Source organism: Camelus bactrianus, chromosome 2 (assembly GCF_048773025.1).
Source record: "Camelus bactrianus isolate YW-2024 breed Bactrian camel chromosome 2, ASM4877302v1, whole genome shotgun sequence".
NCBI lineage: Eukaryota > Metazoa > Chordata > Mammalia > Artiodactyla > Camelidae > Camelus > Camelus bactrianus.
This window is the reverse complement of record NC_133540.1, coordinates 17,508,424-17,520,983: the sequence shown is the minus strand read 5'-3', so window position 1 is coordinate 17,520,983 and position 12,560 is coordinate 17,508,424. Positions and strand designations below refer to the sequence as shown.

The window sequence follows — 12,560 nt, the reverse complement described above, 5'->3', positions numbered from 1 at the left end:
CTTAGTTGAGTTGAAGATGGAAGCATGTGAATGTCTATAAGTCAGCCTCACAGGCAGCTTTAGCTGCTTCTCAGCAAGTAACCTTGAAAGAAGACGAAATGTTACAGGTCAAACAAAGATATTTATGTAGTTTGAAAAAGACATTCTTTATGTTAACACAAAACATGATGTTGAACATTTCACACTGGAAGTTACCAACAAATAAACAGGAATATTTTAGACAAAAATACTAGTTCTACAGGTAAATATTTTCTAGGAATGGACAATCTTAGTCTACAGGCAAAATATTAGTTCCACAAGTATAATTATTTCCTAATTGCTCATATTTTATTACCTGCTGCAATTGCTTGGTCCCCAATTATTTTTTCAAAGTCTTCTCTTTCCAAAGATTTCCTGAAATGATTTCAATATTTTAAATTATAAACTGACGAATGAATGATAAAATTTCAGGCTATAACATACAGAAATGATGACAGAAAGTAATTTAAATTACCTTTTCTTTGAGGCAAAACTTCATTGTTAAGTTTGCAGGAAAGGAGCAGAGACATGTACAGACCTCAAATAATGTTGGGAAAAAAAATCCCAAAATGTACCTGATCTAGAGTGTTTCACCATATTTTATGAAGTATATTTACCTTTTAATCTAACTTTACATAGGCTAAGAGTGTGGGTGTTTGCACTGGTGGAAAACCAGTGGTATGAAATTTCCAGAAAGGATGGTAATGAATCAGACTGGGGTTTTCTGAACACACAATCAAGAAGAAACATCCACGTACTGATGGATTCCACTTTAAAGTATCCTTATTTATTTGCTAAAGCAAGTAACATGGTATATACCCTGCTTTCAAGTTTTAGGCTCTATGTATTTAACTCTCAGATTTCACTACATTAAACTTTCATCCTTGGTCTTACATAAGAATTCGTGACTACAGAAGTCTATTCCTTATTCAATTACTGCACATAGCACAGAAGCCAATAACGTAATAGCATATATTTTGATGGCTAGAAGGTGTTAGTAATTTCAGCTGGACAACTTGCTAAAATACAAACATGCTATTGTGTTTGCTTATTTGTTTTTTTAATGATTTCCAAGAGTGATGACTAATTATGACCAAATGTGCCACACTGCTAAAGTGTTTTAAAAGACACCCAAGTTCTATTTGTGGTTCAGCTTGCCAAGATGGCAAACACACAAATTTCAACTACTAGACAGACTTCAGTAAAGCACCCTACATGGAGAGAAGTTTCAAAGGGAAACATTTTTGAGCCGGAAAACTGCTCAGCTGGCTACTTTATCACATACAGGTGCACTGCTTACACTTATTTTAAAACGCTAGGTAGAAAATTATTCTTATCTAAATAGATTAAGGGCCACTATATGATATCTAATTTGAATCAAGAGATCCCCACCTCCTTGTCACATATGTTATATTAATCCGTCTTTAGATCCACATCTTTTTTCTCATTTAAGCAATGTCTATTTTTTTTCTGAAGAATGAGAGCAAATCTGCCTGGAGAACTCGACTCCTGCCAATTCCCAGCAAAGCTCAGCCAATCCAAACAACACACGGTGCAATTCAAAATACGTTCCCTATCTTCACCTTCAAAAAAAAAAAATTCAGAAAGAAGAAAGTGTAAGCCTGCATTACACCAGCAAGCGTGTGTGTTGTACACACATGGCCACACACCCCAGCCATGAGTTCATACGTGAGATGCCGTGATGTGAACAAAGGTCCTGGAAAAAGAAATGAAGCAGAAGCTCTCTGTGCAAACAGCTGAGAGGAGCATCGTAAGGACTGGGCTGGGACTCACTCACTTAGAAAGGGGGTCCAGCGCTTTGTTTAGAAGCAGTGTACTGTTTTATATATAGAGAGAGAGATTTTGCTTTTCAAGTCACATAAGGTAATAAGCAGTGCACAAAACAGAGTTATTAAGGTATGTTCAGCAGTTGGCAAACTGACAGCAGTAGAAACGGAGGCTGACCCACCAAACACACGGGGGATGAACCCAGTACCCCAAGGGCCTAAAAAGCACAAAGAAGCCACTTAGGATAATCAGCAGGCCGTCTTCTAAGAAAAAAAGTTCCCTGATCTTATTTCAACAACAGAATAATCATTGGGACAATTTAAAACTATGATCCACTCTTTCAGACATCAGGGAAGTGGTAAAAGATGTTTCAAGCTTTCCAAATAAAATAATTTTTGTAAGTTTTGAGATTTTTAAAAAAGATACTTCTCTGGGAACTCATCCTGCCAGCATAGCTGCAGGCAGCTTAGGAATACTTGCGTGCACAAGCCCTGAGCACGCACTCGGAGTAGGGGAGCTGCCTGCCAAGGGCTCAGGCAGACAGACAGACAGACGGACGGACGGTAGCAGCTCCAGGACTTGTCAGATATCTTATCAGCTTGACTGAGGAGGAAGGGCCGAGGTCTCTGGCATGCTCTCCATATCACTCTGTAAACACAGCTCCGTCAGACTCAGAGCTTCACACTCTCTCCCTCTGGACTCGCCTGTGACCCCTTCTTGGCGCGCCTGCCGCCTGCAGTGGGGGACCAGTTCGCCAGCAAGGGAGACCAGCACAGATAATCCCCAGAGCAGATTACCCACTCTCCAGCAGTGGACAGATGGATGGATTTATGGACCATTCCCGATAACGGCGCTGGTTTGCAAAACATCAAAGTCTGATTCTGAAAATTGGAACTCAAGTGTTTGTGTTATGATTCACCAGTGAAATAGCCCTTTGATTGCAGGGAAACAAACATGAGGCCAAATCAAGCTCCCCATCAGCAGTCAGGTGCCAAGATATCTTTAAAAATTAACTGTAGAAGTCAGGTTGTTTTTTTTTAAATCACCTTACATATTAATTAAACCTCTACAGAAAACTCTCTTCAAGAAAATTTCAAACACAGAGTAGAAGGAAAAGTGTGAATAGAACTGCTACTCAGCCAGTGCACACCAGTATAACCAAACTAGCCGTGGAAATACCAAAACACCTCCCTACAGAGTGGCAACTGCTGCTGCCCCACCCCCCGAGCTGCCCTCCTCTCGCTCCCCCAGCCCTCCTCCTCCTCCTGATGCAGCAGCTAAGTGTTTTTCTCTTAATAATTTTTATTTATTCTTTGGGGGGGAGGGGAGGTCATTAGGTTTATTTCATTATGTATTCATTTAATGGCGGTACCAGGGACTGAACCCAGGACCTCCCGCATGCTAAGCACATGCTCCACCACTGAGCCACCCCCACTAAAAAGTTTAACCTGTGGTTGAAGTTGGGAGAAGGTTGACAATAGGAGGAGGCAGGCGGCCCTGGGACCCTGCCCTAATCTTCGAGCAAGGAGTCTGCTCCGATCCACGCTGCACCTTTGTTAAATATTTCAGGAATTGCCCCTTCGTAGGAAAGAACAGGCCTTCTGGGAGCTTATCAAAAGCAGCAGCACAGGCAAGGTGGTTCACATCAGGGGCTCTGAAGAACCCCAGCTTGAAACCCAGTTCTGCCTTTTCCTCAACAGCTGCAGAATCCTAAACATTTTATATACACCCGAGCTTGCCTGGCGATAGAGACAGCGTGGAACATGAGTGTGCCGCGTGCAGACTCGCGACAGCTGAGACCCGCAGCCCGGTGCCAGGTGTGCCAAAGTGATGCCCACACGCTGACGCATCACTGAGCGCCAGTTCCCGGCAATGGTGACTGGACCAGGACACTCACACAACGGAACTGGGTCAACTTACCTGCTTTCCTGTATTTGGAGTTTTGCCAGTGTTCTCTGGAGGGCAAGGTTCAGCCGCTCAAACTGAAGATGGAAAAGAAAAGTTTCAAACATCCCCTTAAGTAATCATTTTCTTGAAGATACATATGTAAAAATTCTCTTAGGAAAAAGCGGAAACGTTCCTTTAATGGTTTAAGTGTGGGGAACTCACAGTTTCCTGTGCACTTTGTAAACTTGGGAAGCAGCAAGGAGCTCAGGCTAATTGGAGTCTGGCCTGGGCTGTGGCCCTCAGGCCCTGCCCTGGGTGGGTGTCCCCTGCAGCCACAGAACAAGCGCCAGTCCCCACCAGAGACTCCAGTTTGGTAAAGTTGGGTCTTCCTGGAGAAATCTCAGGAATCTGCAAACTCACATTCCCGGCACAGACACTACCCCAGCCCCAGCAGGGACCTCCCCGCTTCGCTCCGAATACACATTCATGTCTCATGCATCACTTACTTCTGCTCCAGAAAACTCCAGACCTCCTGTCTTTCCTCTCTGAGCCCTTAAACCCACCCTTGTCATCAAGGTCAGTTGATCATTGATTTGGAACAAATCTTGGATTTCCTGTAACTTGTACTCATTTCCTCTCTTTGAACTAATAATCTTCACCAAATACTTACAGGTTTCTTCCTTTATTGATTTCTGAGTGTGTCACAGTTTTTCCTCTATGGCAAAGTATTTGTACATAAGCCTCCGGAGTTTTAGATACTGGTCGACTATCTCTTCATCTCTTGTAACAGCTCCTTCTCCCTAACTAGTTGCTAAGTGCAAAGTAAAACCCTGGTAACCAGTGCTGCCAATTTTTCTGCATCCCTCCCTCCTCCCCCTCAAAAAATCATATGTGTGTATATAGCCGTGGACTCTCTCTGTGGTTTACCCAGAGGACAGTGAACGATTCTCTGGCTATGTCCCAAGTTGTGAAATTCCTTTTTCCTTAGGAACTATTTATATCTCTCCCGGAGTTTCCACTGGTCAAGTGGGACAGCAGAGTTAAGCAAAACACACCAAGCTTCTGTTTCAAGGAAATGAGTTATGAAAAGAACTTTTGGTTTTTAAAGTGCATAGAGCTGAGAAAAGAAATGTGAAGTTCACTGAAAGAAAATGCAAGAGATGAGAAGAAATAAAAGAAAACTTCAGTTCACCCTGTAGAGCAGTTTTTCTGACTGTTCAGGTGAGAAGAGGGGGCACACCTGCCTTGGGAGGAGAGCAGGGGCTGGAAGGAGATGGAGCCCTGGGCAGATTCGGAGCAAGGGCCCGGCGATCTCTGTGATGCCTGGCAGGCGACGACCGTGTTTGGGAAGGGAAACGTGGGCCTGTTTCTTGGCCGTCTTTGATATTAGGGAAAGAGGAAGGGAACATTAAATTGGAGACTGTAAATAGGCAGATCAGCCCGGGGTCCTTAAGAAGCTTCCATTTCTCAAGTTACTCTGGTATTCCTAACGCCAGCATGTTAGTGTGGATTAAAACCCATAAAACCACGCTCCATCTTTCTGGGTGTTCTTGGGGAAGAGAGTCATGAGTGAAACGAGGGCACTGCCTCTGCGCATGCTCTCAATCGTCTTTCAGGCATTTGCTACCCGACTTTTTTTCTTACTACCTGTCCTCTCCTCTAGAACAGAGGCTCCGACAGGGCAGGGACGACCTGCTTCGCTCACCAAGCCACGTCCGGCACCGAGACAGTGCCTGGCCAGAGGGATGCTCGCTACGTAATGATGGAGTGAACAAACGAATGAACGAACACCATGTGCCCCCATCAGTTAATTCAAGTCTTGAGGGCTTCGTCTGTAATTATCGCATCTGTGAAGCAACACAGCCCAGGACAGAGCTGCTGCCCTTTCAGCTTGCTCATGAGTCCCTTCAGATTGCTTCCAATTTAAAACGATTTGAATTATATTTGTTTATATACGAATCACTGCTGTGACTAGGAACTTCTGACGGGCGATGAGGAAAGACAACCCATCCAACCCTGCCTCTGAAGCCGTTTTTCCTTCCTCGCCCCGGTCAGGTGGGGATATCACCATTCTCTCTCCTCTCAACCTTCTGGTTAAACCGTCACATGCACGTTCATACCCTTTTCAATCAGTATCCTCCTTGGTCCTTCACTTCCTTCCCGCTGCCACCAGGAGCTTCTCTTTCTAGTCTTTCCCCCCTAACACATGCGCTGCCACGGTAACGGAGGAGAAACGTTCCCTCCCGGTGCTGGGGCCCGCGGAGCAGAGGTCTTCCTGACTTTCCACATTGCATCGAAACTTTTTTTTTTCTAAAGAACTTTTTTTCCTGGCCACGTTTTAACAGCATACTTTAGTGATAATACAGGTTAACAGGCTTTTGCACCTGCTTTCATTATATACCACTGCTCCCCTGGAAAATTGTTACAAATTCAAAACAAGACAAGGCAAAAGCCACAAGCTTCCCAAGCAAAACATTTACTGCTAAAGGCTGCTGGGGTGCAGGATTTCCTACCACGGCGCCCACAGTCCTCCTGAGCCTGGATCGCGAGATGACACCGTTCACAGGGAAGCCATTAAGCAGGACTGAGCTTGAAGTGAGACCTGAGATTCAGAGCCAACTGCTGTGGAAGGTCAGGTACTCCACATCCTGACAGCTATATACAGTGACTTTCAGTTTACTACGGTATTTGAGGACCAAGTCCAGTATTTCCTTCTAAATTAAGTCCCTGCAATTCAATGCACATCAATACTGCACCACAGTCTTCTGAAGATTCTCAGTTCCTGGCCCTCAATCTCCCTTTTACCCAGGAAGCATCTGTTTTGAGTTTTGGAGGAACAGGCTCACTCATACCCCCAAGCCTTGGACCCTGAAGTGCTGTGGATCATGGGATTTCTGATGGACAGAGAGGATTGCCCATCCCCAAAAGTAAATAGAGTGCTGCTCTCAAGTTGTTTCTCTTTACTTAACAGCTCTCTTTTGACTTGATAAAGATAGATATGCATTCTGTTGTTAAAACGAGCATTTTCTCACAAACACAGCACACAGCAGTACTTAGGTACAACTGCTGTTCAATGCACTTTTGCTGTCAACACTCTGGATGGAATTTCATTGGTAGGGTTTCTGGATAAGCTGTGCTATTTCAGTTGATTTTCAACTTTTCTACAGTTTTTAATGTTTTTCTAGACCAAGGATATTTCAATTCATAAGGATAAATTGTGACACTGCTTCTTTTCTTCCTTCTTGCAACGCAGTATTTTGGAGCACATTTAGAGACTTCAGGAGTTCCCTCGGACCCTCCTTAGTCTCATGAGGTCTTTGGTTTGGGAGAGTATTGTTTACACAAGCAGATCTGACTCAGCTGATTCAATTCAATAAGTGGGTTCTGATTTGCTACAAGGGTGGTTGATACTGTATTGCAAGTTTCTTAAAGACACTATGTCTGAGGGGCTTCCAAGATTACTGGGGTGCACAGCCATGAAAAATGACCTAACGATGTTACATCAGAAAGAGCAATGTGTTATGAGTGAGAGGCAGAGACCTTTTCACCTCCCCCCGTTATCTCTTACTTAAAGCAAGCGTCCTGACTTTATGTGCTTCAATCTTTCCAGACAAATGAAAAGTTTGCATTAGATAAGCCATAAGCCTTTTCTAAGTCCTACTATTCCATGGCTCTGGAATGCCAGCTCCCACTCTAAATTTGCTCAGCATAATGAACTATAATTCTTGCCCCCCCCCAATAAAACATAATTGGGGAATTAAATCTGATTCTCTAAAACAAGAACTATGATGTTGTCAAATGCTGTCTGGAGTCTCCTCCTTTGAGTTACTGATAGAACCAAAAGTGAACAGTAGGAGAAGTGCTACCTCTGACCACTCAAAAAGAAGCAGTTTAAAAGAAAAAAAACCTTCTTTAATCAAAGACATTCAGATGTTTGGACAGTTGATGATGTAACCTAGGCTGGTTACTATACAGTCCAGTTATACCAACACTGGATAGTCACTGTTCTAAAGCCAATGGCCTCAGTTGTGGGAAAGGAGACCTAGTCATTGACTCCCACTGTACCCTCCCTCACCCCTGCCTCCCAGACCCAACAGTCTTGCCTTCTCTGCTGCATAACCCTGTAGTCAAATCCTGATCCTTATTCCTGGGAGTTTGCAAGCAAATGACAGGTTATTCTAAATACAGAAAAAGAAAAAAGGCAAACGTCATTTTTAGTTGGAATTCAGAATGTTTTTTAAAGAGATTCCAACATGTACATGACTTCTATCAGAGGGACTCAAAATTTATCAGACAAAATAATGACGCCAACGGGACAGTGACAGGCTGGACTCGAGGAAGCAGGGATGCTCTCCAGCTTCCCCTCCCCCACCCTCTGTTCCTCTGTGTGTCTCCCTCTGTCCTTGAACCTGAGAGCGCCACCTGCTTCCCAGGCTGTGACGCCAACCAGCTGCCTGAGAAGGGCCACACTAGGGGAGAGTAAGTCAGTATTTCCATCTCAAAGGCCACTACCCAAAGGGCTACTGTTCTAGCATTACATCTGAAATAAGTTCCCTCGACTTCCAGCTAATTCTAACCCATCCATCCTCCGAGCTTCAGGTCTCTTCTTTCTCACTGGAGACCATATTGTCGAGAGCAGTAACTGCTCTCCCCCTCGAAAGCTGTGTGACTTTGGTCAAGTCACTTAACCTCTCTAGTCCTTCTTGGGAGTGAATCAAGATGGCCTCTGAAGCTCCCTCAGTCCTAGAAGTCAGCAGTCTGGTTCCGCAGTGCTTCGCACAACGCACAGGGTCGGTGCTGAGTCACTGACAAGCCATCAGTGGATCATGACGGCTGAAGTCTGATGACATCAGTGCCCGATCTCCCAGCTTAGTGAATTTATATAAGCCTGCGAACTCTGACAGACAGAGGAAGACACACCGTGAAGACACTCAGCCTCTCTTTTCTTCCACCCCACGACAGAGAGGAGCTCCTCGCATGTCTTCTATTCCAAAGATACTTGACTTAATTAGGTACATACCTTGTCCCCAGAGCTCTCCCTTCCCTGCAGTTTTATTGAGAAATAATTGACATCCATCACTGCAGCATGATGGCTTGATTTACACAGAATGTGAAATGATGACCACAATAGCTTGGGTTCGGCTAACACCCATCTTCTTATGTAGGTACAATAAAAAGTAAAGAGAAGACATTTCTCGCTGCGATGAGAACTCATAGGCTTTCCTCACGGAGGCTTTCCCATACATCATCCAGCGGTGCTGGCTACAGCCATCTCGCTGTCCTTGCGTCCCTGGTACCCAAGCATCTCCGAACTGAAGGTGGGTCTCTTCTGACCACCTTGGCCACCTTCCTCTAATTCCCCTCCCCCACCCTCTGCCTCTGGGAACCACCAGTCTGATCTCTTTCTCTTTGGGACTTGGTGGTGTTGTTTAAGATGCCATATGTAAATGAGATGACACAGTAGCTGTCTTTCCAGAGGTCTCTTAAGGGAGGGGCTCCAGATCTCAGCGCGGCTCTAGGCTGCTCACTATAACAAGGCATGTCCCAGCTGCCGGCAGGTAGGTACTGGCAGGTGCGGGTCCCTGACCCCAACTTAGGGATGAGGTCGAGCCTGGCGTGAGCGGAGACTTCAAACTCAGAGCCAGCAGGACACCTCAGCAAATTGGCAGGGAATGTGTGATACTCTTTGGACACAGACCAGGACAGCCCAGCAGAAAATAAGTTATTCTTTGAGGAATTTAGCTCTAAAAACCAGCTAACAATGGATGGGTCCTTATGGATGGCTGGAGCTATGGATTGTTTTACTTCATGCACATTGAGGCTCTATGGAGTGGGTGGTGTCACCATTCCCATTTTACAGGTAAGGATGCTGAGGCCAACAGACTAAGCAAGTCATCAAGCTCACCAGAGTGCAGGACAGAGTGCAAGATCTTAAACATTTTAAGATGAAACACAATTCAAGAACACGATGCCTGTAGAGGAATGTTTTTATATGTTTCTGGAAAATACTCTACATCCACCACAGCCCTGAAAGTGAGAAAGCAAGTGTTCGCATTTTCCTTAGAAAAACATTCTTTTAGCATCTTCAAAATATCAGTGCCATCTCGAAAGGGCAAGCGCTCACCTCCGGGAAAATCAGTTTGCAAATGCTCTCGGCCAAAGTCTGAAGATAGACGCGACTGCGGCTGGTCTTCCTGGGGGGAAGCCCCCCGTGCGCGCGCCCCTCGGGGACGCCCCTGCTCGCGCGCGGGGCTGCGGTCCCGGCCTCCGAGCATCCGGCCGCCGCCGCCGCCTCCGCCGGCTCCTTGGCCGCGGGTCCCGGCGCCAGCAGAGAGAAGGGGCAGTCCCCCGTGATCTGCAGGTCCTTCAGCTTCGTGCAGAACATGGTGTTGGCGGCCCCACCTGGGTGGCCCCCCAGGGAGCTGCTCTCAGGTGGGACAGACACACAGAAGCCACGACAGACCAGGGACCCTCGTGACCCGCGCGTCTACAGGCAGGAGCAGCTCAGAACAGAGGAGGCACCTCCTGTTCCTGCGAATACAGAAAAAGCCAGGCATGAGAAAGCAAAGACCCTACTGTCGTCGGTCATTTCCAAGCAAAACAAAAATTCTGGTGGAGATGTCAATCCTAAAATGGATGGAACACTGGTGAGCATTCTGGTAAAATACCTGCGTACCCAGGAACCACAAAGGACCCCTGGCTGGGACCCTGCACGTTCACTGTTAAACTGCACAGGATGAGGCTGTACATGAATTAATTACAAAAGAGTCATATTTACCAACATCTGCACACACATTTGAGAAACTCCCAAAATTATCTATGTCTCACAAGTTGCTAGACCAACTATTAGTATTTTAGTATTTTCCAGTGGAATATAATTTTCTCCAAAATGCCTTTAGAACAAACTACTGATTTCCCCTTTTTTCCCCAGTCCATTTGGCCTAGTTTGATTCCCCAAGAGTGGAAGACGATGGTTTTAGGACAGAAGTCAAGTCTCAGTCTAGGTCATACTAGTGTGGGAACTACTACACCCTCACTATGATCTCTTCTGAAAAGTCAGAACAGCATAACTAACGTCTCCTCAACACACCTGAAGAAAAAAAATACATTATGATGCCCAAGTGTATGTTGTTAGATCTGAAACACTGACTTTCACGTGAAAAAATTAATTGAAATGATTACTGCAAAAGATTTTTTTTCTATCAATAGTGCAGTAATTTTAAAATAGCATCAAAATGAAAAGCAAATAGTATTTTTTTCAAAGAACTCCTGATTCCTTGAGAACATGCCATTGGATTTGCAGGGGTGTGTGGATCTGACTCTGGAAGACACTGGAGTAAACCCAGAAGGCCTCTCTCCCTGGGGGTCCACGAACATCACGCGCTGGGCTGTCCTGGCCTGCGCTCCCTCCTGCTTTTGTTTGTGTTGATGCTGTGACCATGCTTCTCCACACAATCCACCACCCGTTTCTCACCAGCTACTTTTCAGCCGAACTGTCTGCTTGTAAATTCTGCTGATCAGCAGTACCAACGATCTTGACTACCTGGGTCCACCAACTTTCCAAGCTTGTAAAGTCAAAAGGCACGAAAGTGTGAAAAAGAGGCCGTGTCGTGCCTGGAACAGTGCCGGGAACTCTGTGTTTACAGTTGGGCCTTGCGGCGAGCTTCTTTGAAACAGGCATTATTATCCCCAGTGGGCCAGAGGCTCCAAGTTGAGGACATTTTCTTCCATCTGAAATGCTAGAAAGTGACAGAGCTCGGGCTGAAACGCAGGTCCAGCTGACCCCACAGCGAGTGCATTTTCTGTGAACCCAAACTCATTACCTAATGAGTTTCTAAATAATCAGGTTTATACAGTTGGATTAGTTTATCTTAAAGATACGGTTTATAAGTTTACCTTAGAAAGCGAACAAGAACATAAAAACCTCCTTAGCTGATGGAACTTCAATCGTCCAGGCTAAAGTCTAACATTTCACATATCACTTATATGTGGAATCTAAAAAAAGAAAGAAAGAAAAAAGAGGACACTATGAACTCATCTACAAATAAGGAACAGACACACTGACATAGTAAACAATCTTACGGTTTCTGGCGGCAGGGGGTGGGAAGGGATGAATTTGAGAGTTTGAGATTTGCAAATGTTAGCCACTGTATATAAAAATGGATAAGTAACAGATTTCTTCTGTATAGCACAGGGAACCATATTCAATATCCTATAGTTACCTTTAATGAAAAAGAATATGAAAATGTATATGCATGTATATGCATGTACATGCATGCCTGGGACATTGGGCTGTACACCAGAAATTGACACATTGTAACTGACTATGCTTCAGTTAAAGAAAAAAAGGCAAGAAAAAGAAAATAATTAACTTACAAAAAAAATTAGTGTATTTAATAATAAAAAATCATTTATTATTTTCTTTTCTATGCACCTCAGTGCTCTCCATGTATTCCTAATATGTATAAGCAACAGCTTGTAATTTGTCACAACTTATCTAGTACGTCGAGAACAATGGCCTACTCATTTCCCAAACTGGGACAAACAAGGCAGGTGAAGTCGCATTTGCCAGCCCTCTGGGTGTTCAGGGTGCCCAGGGTTGGGGAAGGGATGAGGACGGGCCAGAAGCAGCAGCCCGGCCCTGGGCCCTGAGCTACTCAAAGCCACACCCACACCTGTGGTCAGGTGGAATTTAGGAATCTTCGGGAAGGTACAGGGAGATCGCAGACCCAGCAGGGAGATGATCAGTGGTGAGAAACCTGTGTCTACAGGGCCGGAGTGGGTCACTCCCACTCTGCAGTCGGAGACTCAGCTCCGCCACTCCCCAGCCCACACACGCAGAGGGATGAGAGATGGGTCTGGAGAAA

At 45.1% G+C, this 12,560-nt stretch overlaps 1 protein-coding gene across 5 annotated transcripts in view; it reads right to left on the bottom strand.

Moving 5' to 3' along the window:
- GUCY1A1 (guanylate cyclase 1 soluble subunit alpha 1) overlaps window positions 1-12,560 on the bottom strand; it is a 55,113-nt gene that overhangs the window by 19,907 nt on the left and 22,646 nt on the right. For 3 of the 5 annotated variants that reach the window (XM_074376514.1, XM_074376505.1, XM_074376509.1), the window contains exons 2-5: window positions 11,590-11,688; window positions 9,818-10,224; window positions 3,727-3,788; window positions 335-393 (exon numbers count right to left, since the gene is read on the bottom strand). In XM_074376514.1, coding sequence (XP_074232615.1) covers window positions 335-393; window positions 3,727-3,788; window positions 9,818-10,078 — 382 coding nt within the window. In that variant the 5' untranslated portion in view covers window positions 10,079-10,224; window positions 11,590-11,688. The remainder of the gene's footprint in view (window positions 1-334; window positions 394-3,726; window positions 3,789-9,817; window positions 10,225-11,589; window positions 11,689-12,560) is intronic. The other 2 variants (XM_074376518.1, XM_074376522.1) reach the window with 1 other exon arrangement.